Here is a 24,435-nt window from a genome sequence, read left to right as displayed (position 1 = left end):
CTTTTCCATTTGGAGTCGAGTGACGGCCGTTGAACTGGACCGAGTTTGCCCGGAAATGACTGGGCAAAATAAGGGAGAAAAAAGTTACTTACGCTGCGGCTAGCTTCAGGGGCTGAAATCAAACTTCATAATAGAGAAATAGGGTTTCTGGTCTTGCCAGTCCAATCTGTGCCCCAGGTGAGAGTGGCTCACTAAACTCAGACCCAGGCCCCCGCTGCCTTGTGCTTCTGCAGGGCCCTGTTTCCCCTTTTCTCCTTCCTCCCTGGCGTTGGGGCTGCAGCACTCGGCAGCGAGAGCCGGGATCAGCCCTGCGCAGGTAGGACGGGGCAGGATTTCCCGGTGCGTGAAGGGTGGGGGGCTTCTGTGTGTGTGGTGGGCTGTGAACGTCCCTGGAGTGACACAGAACTGCTGCGATCGTTTGGGGAACGCCTGGGAGTCCCAGCCAAGGCTTGTTGAAGGAAACCACCAAGAAGTAACGGGGGGAGGACAGCAGTTGTGACCCCCGCTCTGCAGTGTGGCCTAGGCCGAGGTCCTTTTGGCTATGGAGCCGAGTTCCAGGCTCAGCTGACTTTAGGGGAGCCCAGGAAGCAGCCAAACTCTCTAATTCCTTCAAGCCATGAAAAATGAACAGCTTTGGTCCTCCAGGTTCCTAGACGCTCAGCCTTTCAATTTCTGGAAGCTTCTGGAAGTGCGGGGGTAAAAGGTGGACTTAGTGTCCACCTTAGCGAGCCAGGGAGTGGGGGGTAGGGGTCCCAGAGGGACCGGGATGTGAGACCAAGGACGGAGAGAGTTGTTCCTGACGCCCGTGCCGAGCGAATGAATGTCAGCCTCATGCCGCGCGTCAGGCCACTGTATCTGGCTGTCGCTGCTGCCTGCAGACCTGCTGTCACTGTCCCTGTTAGAGATGGAGAGGAACATGTAGGGACTTGCCTAAGGTCTTGCAGCTACAGGATCTTCGTGTTGGGCACCGTGGCCTGCACCCTGCAGGTGCAAGGTCGAGGGATTCCCAAGTAACAGAGTCTTGCCAAGGTCAAGGGAAAGCAAATGGAGGCAGCCAGGGACGCTGGGGTGACAAAGAGCCAGGGATCAGTGAGTCACGTGCCCCTGGCTGGCCGCCGTGCCTATGGGCGAGTGGCCCTTTAAGAGCCCAGGTGTGGGTCATGCCCCAAGCAGAGTTTCAGTTTTGGCAGCACCATCCAGTGCCCTGCCGGCAGCTCCCAGAGAGGCCAGGGTTACGGGCTGGCCAGCAGGCTGTGCCCCCGAGTCCGGTCAGCAGGAGGGGAAGAAGTGGCTAAAAGTAAGTGTGGGGTCCCCGGGAGGAGGAGGCTATCCCGGGAGGGACCAGGCTGGAGGCATTCACAGCTCCCAGCCCCTGGGAGCGTGGGGTGAGCAGGGCAAGGCGGGCAGCCTAGGAGGCTGCACGAGCTGCGGCGCACAGGTGCAAGTCCCACGCCGTGAGTAAGGACACCGGTGCGTGCAGCAGCCTGTCCTGCAAGGTGTGAGCCTCTGGCAAGGAACGCCCGTGGCCAGCACCTGCAGCTCTCTCAGCTCGGTCCTCGCATCCTTTGGCTCCTCCAGAATCTGCTAACTGTGTGGCCTTAGGCGAGTGGCCTGGTCTCTCTGAGCCTCAGTTTCTTAGCCTGTGAAATGGGGAAAGAAATCACATCGTGCACTCAGGGCTGATGTAGGGTCAAGGAGAAAATAAGTGTGAAATGACTTTCTAACTTCTAGCAGGAAGTTAGTTGCTGGGGTTTGGCTTTTTCCAATTCCGCTCAGTTCCTCAAGGAGTCATTGAGCCACGGGACAGGTGCACATCGGGTGGGTGCTGGCACGTAGCAAGTCCTCTCCAGGTGTTTGAAGCTTTCTACATCCCGATCCCTGGGGAGGCCACAGGCAGCCCCCTTTCCTGGGCTTCTAAGGTAGAGCCTGATTTCGACACAGCTTTGCTCCAGCAGGTTCCTGGCATCTGAGACACGTGAGTATTCTCGTCATCATCCTGCCTTTGCCCTTGCTCCGAGGTCCCCACAGGCTAACGGGCCCAGCCACCAAGCCGTCCCAGGCAGCATCCTCAAGTCCCAAAACCCCTCCAGGAAGCCCCAGACACGGCCCCCTCCTCCCACCCATCCTGAGAGCAGCCCCAAGCCAGCACTGGCAAGGGCGGCAGCCGGTCAAGCTGCCATCCCAGCCCCAGTTACCTCTGTTCAGCTGCTACCCGTGCCTGGGGCCCCGCACGCTGCTCACCTTCCGTGCCCAGCCCTCGCCTCACCGTCTCGCCTCGCCAAGGGTCTTACGGCTTCCTTAGCATCTGGAGCGGCTGTGCCGATCGCAGGGATCAGGTAGAAGGGAGTTGTTATCCGGGGGGTCTGGAAGCGGCAGGGGGTCTGCCCGTCACCCTTCTCCCTGCCCCTGGACATGACAATGTTGCAGGAAGGACTGAACCAGCAGTCAGGAGAGCAATGCGCTCTGTGCCCCTTGTCTGTCTCTTGGCACCGCTGGATCTCGGGGGGCTTTAGTTTGTAAGACGTGAGGCCACCTCGCCAGCCACTTAGTAAACCCACTTGGCCTTCACGGCTTCATCCCATTCCCACCCAAAACAAACCTGGGAGGAAAGCAGAGTGGGGCTCATGCGCGTCCAGTTCACGGTGGAGGGAATGAAGACCGCACTAGTTGGTGCGAGCGGCATAACTGCACCCAGCAAGGGTGACCGATATTTTGGGACGGCCATTTTGATATGGTCTTGAGGACATTTGGCCAGCACCTAAAAAAGAAATTTCCTAATTAAAAAAAAAAGTTATTACACGTTGAGCATCCCTAATCTAAAAATCTGAATAATGCTGCAAAATCCAAAACTTGATGCTCACTTGACTTCATGTGTGAGGGGTGCAGGTGGAGTAAAAGCATCAAAGAAAACTACCTTCAGGCTGTGTGTGTAAGGTGTGTGTGAAACACAAGTGAATTTTGTGTCTAGTCATAGGTCCCATCCCAAAGATGGGACATAAATATGCATAAATATGCAAATATTCAGAATTAACAAAACTCCAAAATACTCCTGTCCCAAGCATTTCGAATAAAGGATGGTCAACCTACGTTACCTAGCATGGGGCTCAGAAGAGCCCTACGCAAGCCCTGCCCTGTCTCTGGTGGGCTGGGCTGGGGTCCGAGAGGCCTCAGCACTGACAAATTATGGAGTATAAAGAATTTTTGGTACCAATGTATTTGGCTATTTTTAAAAATTATTTATTTATTTTATGTGTTTATTTGAAAGGCAGAGAAACATAGAGACACAGATAGACAAGAGCTAGTTCACTCCCCAGATGTCTGCGGCAGTGAGAGCTGGGCCAGGCCCAGGCCAGGAGCCAGGAGCTCCATTTGGATCTCCCATGTGGGTGACAAGGACCCAACGACTTGAGCCATCAGCTGCCGCCCCTAGGTGTGCATTAGCAGGAAGCGGAATGGGGAGCTGAGCCAGGTCTCGAGCCCAGGCACTCAGCTCTGGGATGCAGGGGTCCCAGGCGGCACCTGGGTAGAGGAACAAATGCAACGTATCTTACACATAATGGGTGCTAAATAAACAGCAGCTAGTATTTTCTAGAAGGAAATTCTCTGTTGGCACCTACATCCGAGTCCAGGCGTCTTCCTGGGAACTTCCTTTCCTGTGAAAGGTAGCGAAGAAGGAACTAAACTGACCTCCTTCTCTAAGACCGAATATCCTGCCCCTTCCTCTTCCGACTGCTCCCTCTCAAAGACACGGCAGAGTGAGGAAGAGCCTGTGCCCTGGATCCAGACTCTCATCCCTGTCACCTATCAGCTATGAGATCCTGGGCAAATTTCTTACTGCCTGGTGCCTCAGTTGTCTCATCTATAAAATGGGCTTGCATATTTTATCCCACCTCCTAGAGGGGCCGCGAAGAGTGAACGAGTTAACACATGCAAAGCACTTGGAAAGACCTCAATCCGTGTTCTTCTAACCTGGTCCGTGGCGCAGCTCTCCTCGCTCAGCCATGTGGGTCCAGTGTGGGCAGCCCACTCCCAGGCTTGCATCCCCCAGGATGCCGAGCGAGCAGACAGGCGTGCGTTCTCCTCATGCTCGCTGGCAGGACTCAAGAGCAGATCTTAGAGGGGAGAGGGGGAAAAGAACTAGCGACCTCCAGGCCTGTCGCCGAGTGAAGGACTTTACCTACTGCTTCCTTCTCACCCTTATGGTGACTCTGTGTCAGGAACAGTGGCCTCAAAATCACACAGCCATTAAGTGAGAGAGCAGGGAGCCACGCCGAGGAGTCACGGCTTTGTGGCGGTCTCGGTCAAGTGCACCCCAACCGTAACAGTCAGGGCCACAGAGCCTCAGCCCAGTCCTGTGTAGCTCTCCCTGTAGAAGAGCGTCTTACGCTGCCTGCCGTGCCTCCCTATGCATTATCCTATTACTCTCCCTCCAGATTCCCCCAGCCTGCACTAGCCATTCGAGCTAGAGGAGGCAGGGAGTATTACACCCATTACACAGACGGAAGAGTTGAGTCGGCACCTTTCCCCAAGTGATTGAGCTCTCCTTGTGGCCTGAGGCAGAGCAGGACACTGGACCATGGGTTCTCTTCTATCCCCAAGACAACCATTTCCAAGCTCTCTCTCATCTGTTCTTGGCCCCTCCACCCGTGACAGATGAGAATGAGAGTCCCAGATGGGCCCAGGCAGTGCCTCTCCTAGAAGCAGGGGAAGGAGGCGTTCAATCCAGGCTGATGAGAGCCGCCTCCCCAGCCAGGCCACTCACCTCCACTCCCCAGAACGCCAGGGCTCCCTGCCTCTCCAAGTTCACGTTTGCAAGTTGTCAGAAACAGACAACTTGGCTTCAAGTCTCCTAGTGCATGTTGGCTGTCCCCTCTGAAGCCCTGGGGGCTGTGAGAGTCCCAGCTGATCCTGGGACCAAACAGACAAAGATTCCAGAATTGCTGCAGGGCAGCCAAGCCATGTGGCCCAGCAGAAAGCAGGCCATCGGGGACCTAGGACTGGGAGATCCTCTCTGGAGCAGGGACACAGGAGCTGCTGGCAGAGAACGCGTGCTCCAAGGCGTCGCTTTGGGCAAAGAAGAGTTCCTTACCGCCGAGAGCGGGAGTGCCCTCTCCCAAGCATTCTCTGCCCTGGGACTGGGCTCGGGGCCTCCCTGCCAAGGTGAGCCTCTGTCAGATTTGTCCTTCTAGCTGGGCCTGTCTGATGCTCTCACCCCTAGCTCAAGACTGTGCAAAGGTAATGGGTCCAGGCACATGTCCTCCCCCAACGTGGGCATGGACAGCCACCCAAATGTGTCACAGAATGAGAGGAACCCTGGCCTGGAAATTGGGACCCCCACATTGGTAAGCCTGGCCTCTGACACTGTAACTTGACCGTCCCAGGAGGGGCCTGCATCCCCACTCCTGTCCCACAGAAACATCAGGAAGCCATCAGACAAGGACAGGGGTGAGAAGCAGGGACAGCGGCTGCAGGGCTGGGCTCCTAACAGCACATGGCATGTTTGCCTCCTCCCTCTGACCAGCACAAAGGTGAGCTGCAGATCCCCAGGACTCTGCCGCCAGCCCAGCCTAATTGTAGCAGGGAAGACAGACTCCAGCCCTGGTGAACCCCATCAGTGTCCCCAAGCTCATCACGGTGGGGCTGGCTCTGCACTTGGCTGAGTTCCCACTCCAGGATTATCTCCTAGGCCTGGTGGGGAAGGTCGGGGGCTACTAAGCAGAAAAGAAAGTCTCAGGGAGCCACCTGCCAGCCTCATCGCCCCACCCCCCGCCCCTTTCTCTTCCAGGAACCCAGAACAGAATGCCTTTATCTCCACAAGGAAATAAAAGGGATCCTAGCTGGGAAATTCCCCCACGGAAAAGAAATAACCAAGATAAACAACTCTATTGCCTTTGGCTCAGAGCAGTAGGGGAGTCTCTGGGAGCAGGAGGGGGAGGGAGTGGGGCCGAGGCATGTGGGAGGCCTGGGAGATAGAGCCCGGGTCCCCTCCTACCTGCAGAGGCCTTATCTTTATGGGTGCTCATTGCTGCCCAGGGCCTGTGATCTTTGCCTTCTCCTTTAGCACTCTTTTGTCAAGTCCACTCCAAAGTGTAAAGTCTGTCACATGGGGACTCCTGTGTCCTCCTCTAGGTTGTGGTTTGGGCCCAAGGACAGCTAGAGCCAGGGCAGGGCCCTGGGACCTTCAACCCTCCCCAGCCCCGGGGCTGTGTCCCTGGTGGTAACAAAGTCCAGGAGGGCAGCTTATCTCAGCTTCTCCATCTGGGCCTGCCAGGGCTCCCCAGACAAGACTGCCCAGACCAAGGCAGCTGCATTTTCAGTCCTGACCCCGTAACTGAGTCACCGGGAGACCCGAGGCCTATCATTCAGCATCTCGAGATGTCAGTCTTCGTCCCCGTAAAATGCTGGGATTCCACCTGTCTGCCTTACTTCAAGGGAAGCTATAGTGCAAGTGACATTGTGTCACGGTGTGCTCTGATAAGCCACAGAGGCTCTTCCACAGCCACAGTAAGCATCAGGGACAAGCACTCTGCTGTATTTGAGGAGTGACACTGAGCAGTGGTGACGCTAAGAGCGTGGACCCTGGGATCAGACAAAGCTGGCTTCAACTCCCCCCACCAACACACACACACACTTAACCTCTGTGTGGCCTTGGGCAAGCTATTTAATCTTCAAGCTTTCGTTCTCTCCATACAGAATGTATGTGCAGGGGTGATGAATTTAAAGGCATGTAAAACATTTAATATGGTGCTTAGAACATGTCTCCTCCATGGTCTTGGTGATTTCATGTGAACACAACACAACATACATCAGCCCCTCCACCGCCCAGGGAGGCAAGGAGGCAGCTGTGACAGAACCGTGGGGCCACTTATTGGTGGTAATCAATCTAATCAATCACCCAGGGAGCCGTTGCTGAGATCTGACAGTGTGCCTGGGACTGTGCACACAGGGCTGCAGGAGAAAGAGCCCTTGATGTCCCTTTCCACACTAAAGGACCATGAAGCTTAGTTAAGAAAGAAAAACTACTTATAACTATTAAGGAACAATAGACACTGCAGGACGATGGAACTTGGAATTGTGTGGGGAAAGGTGGAGCCATTTGTTCATTCAACAGGATTTATGTCCACTCCTGGAGATATAAAGCCAAGTGGGCATTACAGAAACTCCAAGGTCAACCAGACTTGGAAGGCAGAGGAGCTTCATCTGCTTGTGTTATTGTCTTGCAGTCTCTCCCGCGTCGGCAGCCCAGGCCTAGTGCCCTCACCAGCCACCAGCCATGGCTCTCTTCTTGCTCACCTGCCTGCTGGCTGTCTTTTCAGGTAGGTATGTGGCCAGGCCAACTTCTTCCAAGCCCCCCACAGAATCCAGTTCCCTGGGGCACTGAGATCAGAATTATCCCCGGGGAAGCCCCAACAACTTGCACTCGGTTGAGGAGCCCCACGGAGACAAGGCAGGGAGGCCATGTCTTAACATGAGCCCTGGGAGTCAGGGCAGGAATGACAATTCCAAGCTCCATGGCTGGGGTCTGGGAGGGGTCTTCTCTGTGAATGAAAATACCTTGACCTCAAACCAAGCAGACTTGTGATGGGATTTGGGGCGATCCCTTATCCTTCCCGGTTCTCAATAATTTTATCTGGAAACAAAGAAAACTATCCACAAAGTGTTGCAGAAATACAAGAAATAACAGCAAGTTGTGTCTAGCACCCTACAAAAGCGGCAATGTTTGGGGGGGCAGGGCACAGTAAGTTTATCACACAGTCCCCACAGGGGCTAGGACCGATGAGTTATCACAAGACTGTAATAACAGGCGTCATCCTTACCCCCAAACCTGGCAACTGCCCGGCTGGAGTTGATGGTAAGTAGTTCACCGGGGCCCATGTGTTAGGCAGGCTTCACCGCCCCAGGGCCTCAAAGTGTTCCATCTCCTGTCCCCACAGCGGCCACAGCACAAAGCTCCTTATTGGGTCCCAGCTCCATATTTGGTCCCGGGGAGGTGAATGTTTTGGAAGGCGACTCGGTGTCCATCACGTGCTACTACCCAACAACCTCCGTCAACCGGCACAGCCGGAAGTTCTGGTGCCGGGAAGAGGAGAGCGGCCGCTGCGTGACGCTTGCCTCGACCGGCTACACGTCCCAGGAATACTCCGGGAGAGGCAATCTCACCGACTTCCCTGAAAAGGGGGAGTTTGTGGTGTATTTAAACCGACTCAGCCAGAGCGACTCAGGGAGCTACAAGTGCGGCGTGGGAGTCAACGGCCGTGGCCTGGACTTCGGCGTCAACGTGCTGGTCAGCCAGAGTAAGGACCCAGCCCCCAGGGCTCCCGGGGGAAGGCTGGGGGATGCGGGAGGAAGAGCTTCCTGACAGGCAAGGGTGTCCTGGCTCAGGAAGCTTCCTCCTCCCAAGGGAGAGAATTTCATGCCGGGACGCGGGAGGCAGATGAGGCTGCCTGGGGCGGGGGCAAGGCGGGCTGGGTCTTCCAGGCTTCTCAAATGTTGGGCCAGTACAGAGGCCCTGGCTCAGGGCGGGCGCCAAGAGGCCAGCGTTTCTTACTGTGTCTGTTGCAGGTGGGACGGGACGGGAGAGGTTGGTAGGGAAACTTACAGTCCTGCTGCTGCTTCTTTTTTAATATTTATAATTATTTATTTTTTTATTTGAAAGGCAGAATTACAGAGAGGGAGAGAGATGGGGGAGGGAGTCTTCCAGCTGCTGGTTCACTCCCCAAATGGCTGCAATGGCTGGAGCTGGGCAGATCCAGAGCCAGGAGCTTCTTCCGGGTCTCCCATGTAGGTGCAGGGGACCAAGGATATGGGCCATCTTCTACTGCTTTCCCAGGCCATAGCAGAGAGCTGGATCATAAGTAGAGCAGCCGGGACTCGAACCAGCGCCCATATGGGATACCAGCACTGCAGACAGTGGTTTTACACACTATGCCATAGTGCCAGCCCCCAGAAGGCTGCTTTTAAAATGTATATGTGTGTGTGTGTGTGTGTGTTACCAACTCTGCATCAGTTAGAGCCTTGTTTCTAAACAAAATGCCATGGTCCTAATGCTTGGGTCACCGAATAAGCCTATTCTGAGAAAGAGACAAGAAGAAAAGCTCTTTGCTACTAGAAGTCAGTAAGGAGGGCATGTTAGCTGTCCAGGGCACAGGGAAAGGGGTCTGAGGGAGGAAGTCTGTCAACCCCCTGCCCTGTGTCCCTTCTGTCCATTTCAACACACATGCTCCCGGACACCTGCCGCACATAGGCGTTGTGCTGGACTGGGCAAAGCAAACATGAGAAAGCCATGTCTCTGTGCCCCAGTCCGCGGGTAACATAAACGACCCCCTACTAGGTTAGATGCACTCCGAGATGCAGAGCCGAGTAGGGGCGACCACAGAGGAGAGGGTACTGCAAGCTGGGGAGGCTTCGTGGAGGAGACAGCAGTGAGGCTGGGCCTCGGGAGGCACTGGGAGTAGAGGGCGAGACCATTCTTACCCACCTCAAGGGTCATGGTCTCCACCTCTGTAGCAAAAGTTCCTGAGAGAAAAGTTTTACATGCAGAGGATCTTCAAATAAACCTCCAAAGACAGGGGAAAGTGAGCTGATTAAGTGCTTGGGTTCGGTGAAGTTGGATGGCTGGGTAGGAATGCGAGCTGACACAGCCGGCCTGAGCCCATGGAAACGGATGGCGTGGGGAACCCGGTGTGGGGAACCCGGCGTGGGGAACCCAGCGGGCTGTCTGCCCAGGCTCCTCTCGGCCCATTGGCCACAGCACTTCTCAGTCCCGGGTATTAGGCAGGACCCTCTGGAATGCAGGTCTTAATTATTTTTTTAAAAAAAGAGATATATTTTATTTATTTGAACAACCAAGTTAGAGAGAGAGAGAGAGATCTTTCATCTGTTGATTCACTCCCCAAATGGCCGCAACAGCCCGGATGGGCCAGGCTGACACCAGGAGCCAGGAGCTTCTTCCAGGTCTCCCACGTGGGTGCAGGGGCCCAAGCGTTTGGGCCATCTTCTGCTGCTTTCCCAGGCGCATTACAGGGAACTGGATCAGCAGTGGAGCAGCTGGGATGAAACCGGTGCCCATATGGGATCCTGGTGTTGTAGGCGGCGGCTTTACCTGGTCAGCTACAATGCCAACCCCACCTTAATTTCTTGATGGCCACCTGTTACATAGAAGGGTTGGGGAGCAGTTTTTTTAGGTCTTGTGCCTGGATTGGGAGAAAGGGTGCTCTGGTTCCTAGGAGTTACCTTGGAGAAGAGGAATATCAGTGCCTATAGCCTGCCTTGGGTCAGGATTGGGGGAGAGACCCTGCTTCTGGGACCTCCACCCTGGGCGCTGTTTTCTGAACTCCATCAGACACCCTGGAGAGGGCCTCTCTGGAAAGCAGCCATTGCAGGTCCCAGGCCCACCCAGACCCTCACAGGGAGGATTAGGTATCTACGGTGCAAGGAAAGTGGAATCACACCTTGCCCCGCCCTCCCCGCCTCTCATCCTGCAGAGCCAGAGCCTGATGATGATGTTTACAAACAATATGAGAGTTATACAGTAACCATCACGTGCCCTTTCACATATGCGACTAGGCAACTAAAGAAGTCCTTTTACAAGGTGGAAGACGGGGAACTTGTACTCATCATTGATTCCAGCAGTAAGGAGGCAAAGGACCCCAGGTATAAGGGCAGAATAACGTTGCAGATCCAAAGCACCACAGCAGAAGAATTCACAGTCACCATCAAGCATCTGCAGCTCAGCGATGCTGGGCAGTATGTCTGCCAGAGTGGAAGAAACCCCACTGCTGAAGAACAGAACGTTGACCTCCGACTGCTAACCCCTGATGTGCTCTATGGAAACCTGGGGGGCTCGGTGACCTTTGAATGTGCCCTGGACTCTGAAGAGGCAAACACGGTAGCATCCTTGCGCCAGGTTAGGGGTGGCAATGTGGTCATTGACAGCCAGGGGACAATAGATCCAGCCTTCGAGGGCAGGATCCTGTTCACCAAGGCTGAGAACGGCCACTTCAGTGTAGTGATCGCAGGCCTGAGGAAGGAAGACACAGGGAACTATCTGTGCGGAGTCCAGTCCAATGGTCAGTCTGGGGATGGGCCCACCCAGCTTTGGCAACTCTTCGTCAATGAAGGTGAGACCCCAGAGTGGGGGCGGGAAGGGGCGGGGCAGCCTGGCAGGTGAGCGCCTGGCTCAGCTCCCTGAGTCTGCTCATCAGCCATCCACCCTCTGATGAGCCTGATGCTCTGTGCGCAGCCTATGTCACGGCAGTCCCTGCTGAAAGGGAATGAGGAGGTGCAGGCACGAAGCACAGAGGGTTAGGTTGTAGCTTGGGACACCCACACCCCATATCAGAGTGGGTGTGGTCAATACAGCCTCCTGCTAACGGGCTTGGGAGGGAGCAGATGGCGGCCCAAGCACTTGGGTTCCTGCCACCCACGTGGGAGATTCGGATGCAGTGCTGGACTCAGAACCGGCCCAACTCCAGCTGTTGCTGGCATTTGGAGAGTGGACCCGCAGGCGGAGATCTCTCTCTTCCTCGCTCTAGGTCTCCTGCTGTCTGTGAGTGTGTATATCTCCTCTCTCTCTCACTCTGATTTTCAAGTAAACAAACAGAAATCGTAAAAAACAATAGTAAAAAGGAATGAGCAGAGTGAAGGTGGTGACCGAGGCAAGACTTGCAGGGTTCTGTGTCTCGGTGCCGTGGCGGGCTCTGCAGTGGCTGGCTGTCCCCTCCCCCAGCCCTGAGCAAGGTGGGTGCCCATCCCCCACATTCAGATGGGAGAAAGATGGGCTCCCCTTGTCCTCCAGGCTTTCCCAGAGGGGCAGCACCCCCCCACCCCAGCTCTCCATCTCCATCGTCTGCTGCCTCTCACCAGGACCTGGCCTGTTCAGCTCCGCGCGGGCAAGTCTTTAAGGTGGTGAAATCCCCAGACCCCGCTCTTGCATAGAGTGGCGCTCAGGAGACCAGGCGAAGCAGCCCTGCAGTGCACAGCCTCTGACCTGGCGCCTGCTCGAAGGGGCACCTGCTCTTGCACCTCCTTTCCATGGCAGCCCTGCGTCCTCGCCAGCTTCCTCTGCTTCTGCAGTTGCCCAGGGCTCTCTCGGGGCCTCAGTGTCAGCTGCTTGGCAAGCGGCTGTCCTGCTCAACAGTTAGCTTGCTGTGCCACACGGCCTGAGTCTTGAACCCTCCATTCTAAATACACTTTCTTCATCAGGAACCCGTCAGACAGGCAGAAACTTACACAGAGGGAGGCTTTGTAAGAAACCAGAGGAAAGGGGCTGATACTCTTCTTTGAACCCCTTCTATTCCCTGCTCAGAATAAAGTGGGGGAGAGAGGGGTGGGAATTGTGGCACAGAGGGTTAGGTTGCCACCTGCAACACTGCCATCCCATATGGGAGTGCCGATTCATGTCCCAGCTGCTCACTTCCGAGCCAGCTCCCTGCTAATGCACCTAGGAAGGCAGCAGAAGATGGCTCAAGTGCTTGGGCCCCTGCCAACCCATGGATGGAGGACCAGGCTCTTGGCTTTGGCCTGTCCCATCCCCAGCCTTTGCAGCCGCTGGAGAGTGAACCTGTGGATGGAAGATCTCTCTCCCTCCCTCTCTCCCCCTCTCTCTGTCACTCTGCCTTTAAATAACTAAAAGAAAGGAGATGTCAGACTGGTGGGGAAGGTCTCCGGGGTCTGGTCCCCGGGACTCGGGGGCTGAGCTCCTGGGAGAAGGTTGTGAAGCCACGTGAGGCTACTGTGTGTGGCCACACTTCCAGCTGTTTCTGTCTATGCTTGCAGAGATCGACGTGTCCCGCAGCCGCCCTGTGTTGAAGGGCTTTCCAGGAGGCTCCGTGACCATACGCTGCCCCTACAACCCGAAGAAAAGCGACAGCCACCTGCAGCTGTATCTCTGGGAAGGGAGTCAAACCCGCCATCTGCTGGTGGACAGCGGCGAGGGGCTGGTTCAGAAAGACTACACAGGCAGGCTGGCCCTGTTCGAAGAGCCTGGCAATGGCACCTTCTCAGTCGTCCTCAACCAGCTCACTGCCGAGGATGAAGGCTTCTACTGGTGTGTCAGCGATGACGATGAGTCCCTGACGACTTCGGTGAAGCTCCAGATCGTTGACGGTAAGAGCTGAACTGGGACAGAAGGGAGGAAGCCTGCAGAGCTCTGAGCCTGCAGAGCCCACCCCCAGCCATCTTCCTCCTGCCTTGCCTACCTCCATGCCAGTGGGACATCCTCAGGAGGCAGCCTACCCACCCCGAGCCACAGGTCCAAACCTACACCAAGCACCAAGCACCCTCCCAGTAACCACAAGGAGCACCTCCTACGCTCAGGCACTCTGGCCTCTTTTGCAGTATGTGCTCATCAATTGAAGCATATTGAAGATAGCTCTTCGCATTCCAAAAGGAAGGGGAGGGGAGGGCATTTGGTGCAGTGGTTAAGACACCACTTTGGGATGCCTGCATCCCACATCCGAGTGCCTGGGTTTGATTCCAGCTCTGCTCCCTCTTCGGGCTTCCTGCTGATGCACATACTGGGAGGCAGCAGGTGATGGATCAAGTAGTTGGGTCCCTGCCACCTGTATGGGAGACCTGGATGGAGTTCTGGACTCTTGCCTTGGGCTTGGCCCAGTTCTGTCTGATGCAGGCATTTGCCAAGTGAACCTACAGATAGAAGATATTTCTTTCTCTCTCTCTCCTCTCTCTCTCTCTCTCTCTCTCTTCCTTTAAAATAAAATGAAAATAAATAAATAGAGAGAAAGAAGAGTCAGGAGAACATGCTGAAGTCCAGGTACAAAGTTCTGTGTTCGATGACACATTCTGGATTGACCATGATGGACAACTACAGTAACTACTGTATGTGTTCAGCTTCATGTACAGGGCAATTCAGAAAGTTTGTGGAAGGACAGAATTAGAGGGTAAGTTTATTTTGGTGCAAAAAATTTTTTGAAAACCATACATAGATGGGTCTTCAAAAGTTCATGGAAAAACGTGCATTATGAAAAAAACCATGTATGAATTTCAATTCTTTTTGCACCAAAATAAGCTTATCTCTTAATCCCACTTTTCCACAGTTTTGAACTTGACAATGCTATCAGAAAGTAAGTGTGGACAAAGGTCCCACTGCAGCCACATCCCCGTGGCAGCTCAAGTACCAACTTCTGTGCCTCTGGCTCCCCTCCCCCTCCAGGAGAACCAAGCCCCACGATCGACGAGTTCACTGCTGTGCAGGGAGAGCCTGTTGAGATCGCCTGCCACTTCCCATGCAAATACTTCTCCTCCGAGAAGTACTGGTGCAAGTGGAATGACCATGGCTGCGAGGACCTGCCCACTAAGCTCAGCTCCAGCGGCGACCTTGTGAAATGCAACAACAACCTGGTCCTCACCCTGACCTTGGACTCGGTCAGCAAAGAAGACGAGGGCTGGTACTGGTGTGGCGCGAAAGACGGGCACGAGTTTGAAGAGGTTGCGGCCGTCAGGGTGGAGCTGACAGGTGAGTCTCCGAGGGCAGAGCCTGCACCCCCAGAACCCCAAAGCCCCTAACAGCTTCTCCACCAAGGGTGGCCCCGAGGTTTGGCTACAGGAGGCTGGACGTGGGGAGGAGCCCTTCAGAAAGGATGCCCCTAATAACCAGACAAACTCAATAAAACCAGTTGCTCTGCCATCTGCCCCCAGCGTTAAGACAAGTTAATGCTTAAGACAACCAGACTGCTGTCCCTGCTCCACCTAGAAATCCTCCCTGAGCACACAACTCCGGGCGCAAGCTGCGATGCCTGCTCTCTGAAGAGGGCCAGGCCCTTATAAGGTCCGAGCAAGAAAGGGAAGGCAGCTTCGTCCACAGGGTTTGCATTGAAGCCTCTTATTAAAATGCCATAGGACATGCTTTATTCGTAACGTGGCTATTTCTAGTGCCCTAGAGACGCTGCGGTGTAAGGGGCCCATCCCCAAGATACCACCGGGGGGCAGCATGGTCACACTGAGCCCTGCACTCAGTGCCGAAGCTGGGAGTCAGCCCCCCCCCCCCGTGCACACCTGCATCTCTGACTCGGAGCCCTGAGGGTGGAAGTGAACTTGGTAGTAACCGGGTAGAGACCGTCTGTGACGAGCCAGAGCAGGTCACTCCTCCCTGTCTCCAAGCTCATCCCAGATCCCATCCCCCACAGCCTTGAGGTCCAGCCTCCCACTGCCCCCCACCTGATTCTGGGATGCCTGATCATGTCTCAGTCCTCAGACCTCCAGACCTGGAGGAGGAAGGACAAGGACAAAAAGTATAACCCTGCCCCCCTCTCCCGCCCCACACCGTTCAACCCCAGAGCCAGCCAAGGTAGCTGTCGAGCCAGCCAAGGTACCTGTCGACCCAGCCAAGGCAGCCCCCGCTCCTGCTGAGGAGAAGGCCAAGGCCGTGGTGCCCAGTGCCCAGGAGAAGGCAGTGGTACCCATTGTCAAGGAAGCTGAGAACAAAGTCGTCCAGAAACCCCGGCTCCTTGCGGAGGAGGTAGCAGTGCAGAGTGCGGAAGACCCAGCCAGTGGGAGCAGAGCGTCTGTGGATGCCAGCAGGTGAGCGAAGTTGGGGTCCCTGCTCAGAGAATGCCCCGGGGCCTCCAGGGCCCAGGAGGAGAGCCTATCTGCCCCTGGGCCCACAGCTGCCTCTGGTGCCACCCCGGGGGAGGGCCCTGCGGTGGCTGCTGTCTCCTCCTACAGCCCCGTGCTGCTTACCACCCCGCTCAATCTCCCAGGCCTGGGGGTGCAGAACAGGCCCAGTCCTTGCCTTCGCCCTGCCTGGGAAGGCTTCCTGGAGAAGCAGGGCTAGGGAGCTGCACGGGCACACTGGGTGGACCCGGGGGCCCCAGCCCAGCCACCAGTACCTCCACGCCCTGGGGCTCCCTTGCGGGGATTAACCAACGTTCTCCTTTCTCCAGTGCTTCTGGACAAAGCGGGAGTGCCAAAGTGCTGATCTCCACCCTGGTGCCCTTGGGGCTGGTGCTGGCAGCGGGGGCCATGGCCGTGGCCATAGCCAGAGCCCGGCACAGGAGGAACGTGGGTGAGTCCCCAGGTGCCCCCGCCCACAATGTCCTGGCACAGCTGCCCACAGAGGAGGCTGTGTCCTGCCTGCCTAGGCACAGACAAGGGATTCTGGGAAAGATGACTCCACCCACCCCCGCATGGCAAATTCAGCACTTCTGCTCAAATTCTGCCCCGGGGTCCAGGTTCGGAGGCCAGGCCACAGAAGAGGAGAGCAGGAAGCAAAGTCCTGGGTCTTGGCCTGGTGTGATCACCATCAAGACCTGGGCATGTCCCCGGCCCGTGCCTCAGTTTCCCCCCGGCTCAAGACAGGGGCAATAATAGCTGCCCCACAGAGCTGACCTGAGGACCACAAGAGGCGCACGCACTGAACAGTCACTCGGTGGCAGACAAAGGCCGAGGGACAAGGAGTTGATCACCTTGGAGAGGGACTGGGAGGAGGCTCTGCCCTCTTCCTTCTGCTTTGGGTCCTGGTCAGAGGGGAGCCCCTAGGGACCCCCACCCCTTCAGCTGACCTGTGGGGCCACCATGCTCAGCCCAGGGGGAGCGGCACATGCCAGTCTGCTCTGCCCCGACCCAATTCCTCTTTGTCTCGGACAGACCGAGTTTCCATCGGAAGCTACAGGACAGACATTAGCATGTCAGACTTGGAGAACTCCAGGGAGTTCGGAGCCATTGACAACCCAAGCGCCTGCCCCGACGCCCGGGAGACGGCCCTCGGAGGAAAGGATGGTAGGTCCCTCACTGGAGGGAGTTCTCCACTCCTGGGGAGGGCGAGAACCCTGGGCAGGGGTACAGGGTGGGAACAGGGCACGAGCAAGGCTCACCCACCCCTCTCTGATGTGTGCAGAGTTAGCGATGGCCACCGAGAGCACCGTGGAGATTGAGGAGCCCAAGAAGGCAAAACGGGTAAGGGTGAGGAGGGGGAAGCAGGCCCCTGCTGCGTGGCTCCAGGGCACCGCAGGCCGGTGTCAGGAAGCTCGCGACCCACGTGGTGGCTGAGCCCCGACTGGGGGAGATGGTGCTGTGCCCAGGAGGACTTTCTGAAGGAGAGGTAGCCCCTCCTGCTTGGGCGGTGTGGGTGAGGATGAGGCTAAGAGAGGGGTGAGCTGCGTTTCCAGGCTGTAACCCTGTGGCAGGGAGGGAAACTGAGAGGTGAGGAGGGCAGGTGTCTGAAAGATGCGGGCACAGGTCCAATGCTGGTGTCAGGTGCATGCTGGTCCCGGGCTGTGGAACCCGTGTCCCTAGGGTCACCCGGCCCCCCTTGATGGGGTGCTTGGACCAGCTTTGGCCTGGCTGTGGACAACGCTCGCTCGTGGTGGGCACCAGAGGTCCCTGCCCACCTGGACAAAGCGCCCCATCACGCAAAACCCCACCAGAAGCAACTCCTGCCTCTGAGCTATATATTCACTGCCCCTCGGGCAGCGCTCGGGGGCCCTAGAGGGAGGCTTGGTGGCTTCTTGCTGTTGTCTGCTTTCCCTCCAACGTCAGAGGCCCCGGCACTGGGTGCCAATGTGAGAAGGAGTTGAGTCAGCCCTCCCCTCCCGCCCAACGGTGCTGAAAAGCAGCCCCCCTGGGCCAGTGGAGAAGGAAAGCCGTGACCTTGCCCGCCTGGCCTCACCCGTGGCCTACGTGGGCCCCGCTTCCGGGGACAGGCCCGGGCAGCAGAGATGGTTCCACTCCACGTGTCGGAAGGAGGTAGTGAGACAGAGGCAGATATTTTTAGAGGCTGCAACTTTCCATTTCTCAAAATTAGTCCTCCTTTGCTGAGCGGGGGGGGTGGGGGCTGGAATGAGGACCGTGGGTCACGCAAGCTGGGGTTGCCGGAGCTGGGATCCCAGATTCAGGACCCCAGGTGCCTCCCCTGGCTCCTGCCCCCGCCTGCTGACTCCTCTCTCGCTGCCTCCCCAGTCATCCAAGGAAGAAGCCGACCTGGCCTACTCAGCTTTCCTGCTCCAATCCAACACCATAGCTGCTGAGCACCAAGATGGCCCCAAGGAGGCCTAGGCACAGCCGGCCGCCGCCACCGCCGCCGCCGCCGCCACCGCTGCCGCCGCCGCCACCTGTGACAATCACCTTCCAGAATCACGTTGATCCTCGGGGTCCCCAGAGCCGGGGGCTCAACCGCCTGCACCCCCTACGCCCCCCCCCCCCACCTAAACTTCCCTACCTGTGCCCAGAGGTGTGCTGGTCCCCTCCTCCATGGCATCCAGGCCTGGCTCAATGCTCCTGTTGGGGTGGGGGTGTGAGGGGTTCCTACTTGCAGCCCGGTTCTCCCGAGAGAAGTTAAGGATCCAGGTCCTGAGGGAGGGGCCTCTCGAAGGCAGACAGACCAGAGAGGGGGGAGGAGCCCTTGGATGGGAGGCCAGAGGCGCTTTCCGGCCACCCCCTCCCTCCCTGCCCCCACCCTCCTTCCTTCATTCAAAAGTCCCAGTGGCTGCTGCCTAGGGTCCAGGCGCTGGCCGCACGCCTCCTCGAAGCCATTCTGCAAACATCACTGGAGGAAGCCAGGGCTCCTCCCGGGCTGTGTATCCTCACTCAGGCCTCCTGTCCTCCCCAGTATCAGGAGACGTCAAGCGTCTGAAGGCTGTGTGCCCTGGGCGTGTCTGCAAGTCACCCCAGACACATGTTCTTGCCATTTTACAGATGAGAACACTGAGGTTGTACTCAAGGGCACCCTGCGAGATGGAGCAACAGCAAACTAGATGGGCTTCTGCTGTCCTCTTGGCCAGAGGTCTCTCCACAGGAGCCCCTGCCCCTGTAGGAAGCAGAGTTTTAGAACATGGAAGAAGAAGAGGGGGATGGAAATGGACGCTGACCTCTCCCAGGCCCCCACAGGGGAAAAGGCCCCCTCCCTTTCTGTCACTCTCGGGGACCTGCGGAGTTGAGCATTCATGCCCCGTGTGTCTGAAGAGTTCCCAGTGGAAAGAAGAAAAGAGGGTGTTTGTCAGTGCCGGGGAGGGCCTGATCCCCAGACAGCTGAAGTTTAAGGTCCTTGTCCCTGTGAGCTTTAACCAGCACCTCCGGGCTGACCCTTGCTAACAAATCAGAAATGTGATTTAATCATTAAACATTGTGATTGCCACTGGGGAGGCTCGGCTGCGTTTGTCTCTTGTACCCTCGGTCTCCCAGACAACACTCCCAGAACCTGCTGCTTCCATCCCAGACTTCAACGCCCCAGGACGTGTGTCCACACTGAACTTCCCCCACCACCTCCACGGCTGGCCTGAGCGGTGCTTGGGAGAGCGCCTAAAAATAAGACCCAGATGCCCTTCAATTAAAGAAACATCCCATGTCCCCACCAGTAGTCAAGACCCTCAGCGCCATGTTCCAAAACACGAGACTGTACAGTGGGAGAAAACTCAGGGCAGCTAAGACCGGCGCTCCTGCTGGACGTCTTAGTAACGCACCAAGGAAGTGCTTACTCTTTGTTGTTGGTTTTTTTTTTTTTTTTAGCTTCATTTGTTTATTTGAAAACCAGAGTCGCAGAAAGAAAAAGAGAGGCATATAGACAGTGAGAGAGAGATTTTCCACCCAGTGGTTCACTCCCAAAATAGTTGCAACGGCCAGGGCTGGGCCAGGCCAAAGCCAGAAGCCAAAGGCTTCAACTGTGCCTCCTATGTGGGTGCAGGGGCCCAAGGACTTGGGCCATTTTCTGCTGCTTTTCCCAGGCACATTAACAGGGAGCTGGATTGGAAGTGGAGCAGCTGGGACTTGAACCAGTGTCCACATGGGATGCTGGCATTGCAGGCACCACAACGCTGGCCCCCAGGGGGTGCTTATTCTTAAATCTCGTACTTCCCAGGGTCCCTCACACAAGACCAAGAGGCTGCTAATCACATCTGGTGACCACATAAATATGTCCTTTCCATGGGATTTTCAACTGGAAGCTGATTAAGTAACAGCGTAGGGTTTATAAAGTCTCTTTTGGAGGCACAGTGCTTAGCTCAAGGATCCTCTTGCCTATTCAGATGAGTTAGCCTAGGTTCTGGCACCAAACCATGTCTCATTTCATAGCTGAAACTCCCCCCGGGCAGCTTGCACCCTGCCTCATCCTTCTCTCTGGGGACCCCGTGTGCAATTCTCCCAGTCTGCCCAGGGTGAACCTGTGCCTTCACCCAGGCCCTGAACCGAACGCCCCGACACTGTTTGCTTTCTGCGCCTGCCCTTGCCAGAGCTCCCTCATCCTCCATTGGTCTCCGCCTGCCAGCCCCACCAACCACAGTGCCCAGTGCAATCACCAAGGTCCCTGCTGGGCTCAGAGCCTTGAGCGCCTGCCCAGCAGCAGAGGCTGCCATCAGGAATGTTCGTTTCTCTCTCCTCTAGGGTGGGATGCATAATCAGCATCTCCCAGAAAAACTGCAAGTTATGGCAGACATCACCCCCGCCCACGCCCCACCATAGATGCATACGCGCACACACACACACACTCCAGGAAGCACTCTGTGACCCACCACAGGGTTAGATTCAGCTTCTGTGTTGAAGCCAATCCTGAGCTCATGTACCCTGGCCCAGTTCCTGAGGTCAAAGGCCAAGGAATGTCACCAACAGGTGACAGCGAGGATCGCAAGGTGCTGCCCAAAGTCCACCTGCTCTGCTGCAACCCGCTGCACTGAGAGGTCTTCATGAAGAAACAAGACGGTGGGACTGGTGCTGTGGCATAGTGGGCCAAGCCACCGCCTGCCACACCAGCATCCCCCATGGGCACTGGTTCGTGTTCCGGCTGCTCCATTCCCGACCCAGCTCCCTGCGAATGGCTTGGGGAAAGCAGCAGAAGATGGCCTAAGCACTTGGGCCCCTTGCTATCCACATGGGAGACCTGGAAGAAGCTTCTGGTTCCTAGCTTCCGCCTGGCCCAGCCTTGGACATTGCAACCACCTGGCGAGTGAACCAGCAGATGGAAAATCTCTCTCCCTGTGTCTCTCCCTCTCTCTCCCTCTCTGTAACTCTGACTTTCAAATAAATAGATGAATCTCTAGGGTCCAGCTTTGTGGCACAGTGAGTGCAATTGCCACTGTGGTGCCAGCTTCCCATACAGGCGCCAGTTCAAGTTCTGGCTATTCCACTTCCTATCCAGCTCCCCGCTAATGTGCCTGGGAAAGCAGTGGAAGATGGTCCGAGTGCTTGGGCCCTTCACCCACTTAGGCAACCCGGAAGAAGCTCCTGCCTCCTGGTTTCTACTTGGCCCAGCCTTGGCCGTTACAGCCATCTGGGGACTGCACAAGCAGATGGAAGATTCCCCCCCCCCCCAACCCCGCCCCAGCTTTCTGTAACTCTACCGTTCAAATAAATAAAATAAACCTTTAAATAAATAAGTATTTCAAAAAAAGAGGAAGGAAGCTGGTGCAGGGTTCCAGGCAGACAGGGATCGAGGGTGGGGGGACCACTATTCAGCCCAGTACAGGGAACGGACATCAACAATGGGACTGACGCTGGTAACCAATGAACAATGATAGTGCACAGCCAACACTCAGGGCACGCCTGAAATATTTGGCCACAAGGAAGACTTTCCCCATTTCTTGAATTATTTTGGTGGTTCTTCACTGAAAGTCCATTATATAATGAAATGACTGTGCATTACTGAGCCCCAGCAGGGGTTAGAAATTTGCTTACAGCAATTGGTTTTGTTCTGTAAAGCTAAAAAAAAAAAAATTTTAAAGATCTCTAATTTGTTTAAGACACAAGATAGAACATCTCTCCCAAGAACAGTAGGCAGTGGAGAGGACTGACTGTGCTGCGGTCCCCCGGCCAGAGAAGCGAGGAGACCGTGCCTCCCCACCCCCTGCTTCCCCGGCGTGATTAGCTGTACAGGAGACGGCGGTAGAAATAAGAAGTCATCTCATATGAGCGAGAAGGGGTCACACAGCCCAGCGGCCCCCACCGGCCACGGGGCTGTAGCAGGCAGGGAGCGGAGACCGCACAGTGAGCCAAGCACTTCTCCAGCTTCTCCCCTAGGCTGATAAGGAAAAGGGCCAGCAGGGCTGGCAGGGCTGGCACTGTGGCGTAGCGGGTAAAGCCGGCACCTGCCACGCCAGCATCCCATAGGGGCCCCGGTTCGTGTCCTGGCTGTTCCACATTCTGATCCAGCTCCCTGCTAATGGCCTGGGAAAAGCAGCAAAGGTTAGCCCAAGTGCTTGGACCCCTGCCTCCCTTGTAGGAGACCCGATGGAGCTCCTGGCTCCTGGCTTCCGCCTGGCCCAGCACTGATCATTGCAGTCATCTGGGGAGTGAATCAGTGGATGGAAGATCGCTCTGTCTCTCTCTGTCTCTCTGTCTCTCTCTCTCTCTCTTTAACTCTGGCTTTCAAAATAAATAAGTAAATTTTAAAATAAAGAAGGGAGCAGTCAACGCTTTCTCTTGAGAGCCAAAACTCTTTGTCCTAGACATGAGAACATGAATATTCTAAAATCCAGAGTTTTGCTGATTAAGCACATTAAAATGTGTCCAAGATGCCTACCTATGTGGGGTTTCAATCTTTGAAGACCAACAGGAATACGCCACATTCAGGAGACAGATCCTAGTCACTGACATTCTGCCACATTTTTCTAGAAGAAAGTCATAAGCAGGCCCGTGGTGAGGGGTCCTGCTCCTATGGAGTGGCTCACTCTGGGGCAGGCAAGGCTGCGCTGAGTCCCTGGAAGGATGCCAGAGCCAGGTGCCTCTGCTAGGGCAGGAGGGGGGGCTCCTGGGCACGTCCATCAGGCGAGGGAATCCTCATGGTCTCTGCTGTATGGAGCAGGAGGGCTGCTTATGGGTGGTGGAGTCCCTCCACTTGGAAAGGCCCAGGAGGTGGCACTTTGGAGCCTGCCCACGTGGGAGCCCAAGGGAGAGAGATATAAGCATACCACACTGCCCACCAGCACACACTCACATGCTAACATCATACACATCGCCTGCTTACACATCACACATGTTGACACATCACACAACATGCCTCATGTGCTCACAACCACACCACACTGCCCACCAGCACACACTCAGGTGCTAATGTCATACACATCACATATATACTTGTGGCTGCACATCACTCACACAAAGAACAACACACATCACAAAGCACACACACACATACGTACACATTCCCACCCATAGTCACACACATACATCTCATTCATTCGTTCCTTCATATTTGCTCTTTCCCTCCCTCCCCCTGGGTCTCCAAGCAGAGCCCAGCTGCGGCGTGTTGAAAGCAGTCTACTCAAGAGGGAAAGGAGGGAGCCGACCCCACTGAGACCTTGGGCACTCGGTCCCCTGACACCTTTGGCCATTTGGCGGCTGGAAGATATTACAACTACAGCTGCTTGGCCAGTGGAGGCCCAGAGAGGGGTGGGGCAGGGCAGGCCCGCCACCCCCACGCACGCTTCCTCTGCACCTGCTCTGAGCACCACGTTCAACTTCCACCCTGACCTTGTTGTTTTGTGCTTTGGACAGCATGTGACAAATCTGGCACATGGGAGCAAGTGCGGGGGTGTGTGTCGCACGCTGTGCCCGTGACTGCTCAGGAGCCAGTGGCCCTGGCAGCCTCCCCCTGCTTTGCCCCACCAACCACGTGGGAACAGCCTGAATCCCCCGTGGGCACAAGAGGTGCCAGATCTGCAGGCACTCAGAACCACCATCCCGGAATGAAGCATCTGGGAACAAGGCTCTGGGGCCCCCATAGGTAACAGCCCTGCACCCCTCCACACCACACGGATCTTACAGCACTTCCACGGTTGTGGTGTCTGCTAGGTGTTCCCAAAACTGTGGGGGGTGGGCAAGGCAGGGGCCAGCCCTGTTTGGTCAACGACAAAAACTAAGGCCTAGGGAAGCTTACCCACAGCCAGAAAGTGCCAGGCCAGGACAAGAACTCAGGTCTCTACCCAACATCCAAAGCTGTTTGCCTGGGGCCAGCACTGTGGCGCAGTGGGTAAAGCCATCGTCTGCAGGGCCCTTATCCTATAGGGGCACCAGTTTGAGTCCCAGCTTCTGTACTTCTGACCCAGCTCCCTGCTAATGGCCTGGGAAAGCAGTGGAAGATGGCCTAAGTGTTTGGGCCCCTGCACCCGCATAGGAGACCTGGAAGAAGCTCCTGGCTCCTGACTTCGGATTAGCCCAGCTCCAGCCATTGTGGCCATCTGGGAAGTGAATCAGCAGATGGAAGACCTCTCTCCCTCCCAATCTCTCTCTCTCCCCCACCCCCACCCCCCGCCTTTCAAATAAATAAGTAAATCTTAAAAAAAAAAAAAAAAAAGCTGTTTGCCTGATCCTGCATGGCCTTGGCAGCTCCCTCTGTCCTCCGACCCTCAAAGGGCTCCGCTCGTGGGCCCTGTGGTCCCAAAGGATGGTGGCCCTGCCAGGCCACTGAACCTCAGGCAATGCCCAGCGGTCACGGGGCAGCAGTGTGGGCCCTGCCGGCTGGCAGCACTCAGGGGACGGTTGGGTGAGGGGAGG

General features: G+C 56.1%; 1 protein-coding gene across 2 annotated transcripts; it reads left to right on the top strand.

Moving 5' to 3' along the window:
- Positions 1–1,138: 1,138 nt before the first annotated feature.
- Positions 1,139–19,095, top strand: PIGR (polymeric immunoglobulin receptor). Of its 2 annotated transcripts, NM_001171045.1 has the most exon segments (14): positions 1,225–1,297; positions 7,224–7,316; positions 7,935–8,294; positions 10,485–11,120; positions 12,778–13,107; positions 14,174–14,476; positions 15,297–15,384; positions 15,386–15,444; positions 15,446–15,456; positions 15,458–15,540; positions 15,903–16,024; positions 16,606–16,737; positions 16,856–16,914; positions 17,917–19,095. In NM_001171045.1, coding segments are annotated over 13 exon segments (2,322 nt in total). In that variant the 5' UTR covers positions 1,225–1,297; positions 7,224–7,273; the 3' UTR covers positions 18,013–19,095.
- Positions 19,096–24,435: the final 5,340 nt, after the last annotated feature.

The sequence above is a fragment of the Oryctolagus cuniculus genome, chromosome 13 (genome assembly GCF_964237555.1).
Source record: "Oryctolagus cuniculus chromosome 13, mOryCun1.1, whole genome shotgun sequence".
Taxonomy (NCBI): Eukaryota; Metazoa; Chordata; class Mammalia; order Lagomorpha; family Leporidae; genus Oryctolagus; species Oryctolagus cuniculus.
Note: the sequence above shows the minus strand (reverse complement) of the source record. Positions and strands in the feature narration are given on the sequence as shown.

What these genes read in the sequence shown, in the direction of transcription:
- PIGR (XM_008268051.4), top strand. Translation starts at nt 7,274, where the DNA reads ATGGCTCTCTTCTTGCTCACCTGCCTGCTGGCTGTCTTTTCAG. An exon ending in CCTGCTGGCTGTCTTTTCAG is followed by an intron (nt 7,317 to 7,934) that starts GTAGGTATGTGG and finishes CTGTCCCCACAG; the next exon opens with CGGCCACAGCACAAAGCTCC. An exon ending in GGCCCTCGGAGGAAAGGATG is followed by an intron (nt 16,738 to 16,855) that starts GTAGGTCCCTCA and finishes TGATGTGTGCAG; the next exon opens with AGTTAGCGATGGCCACCGAG.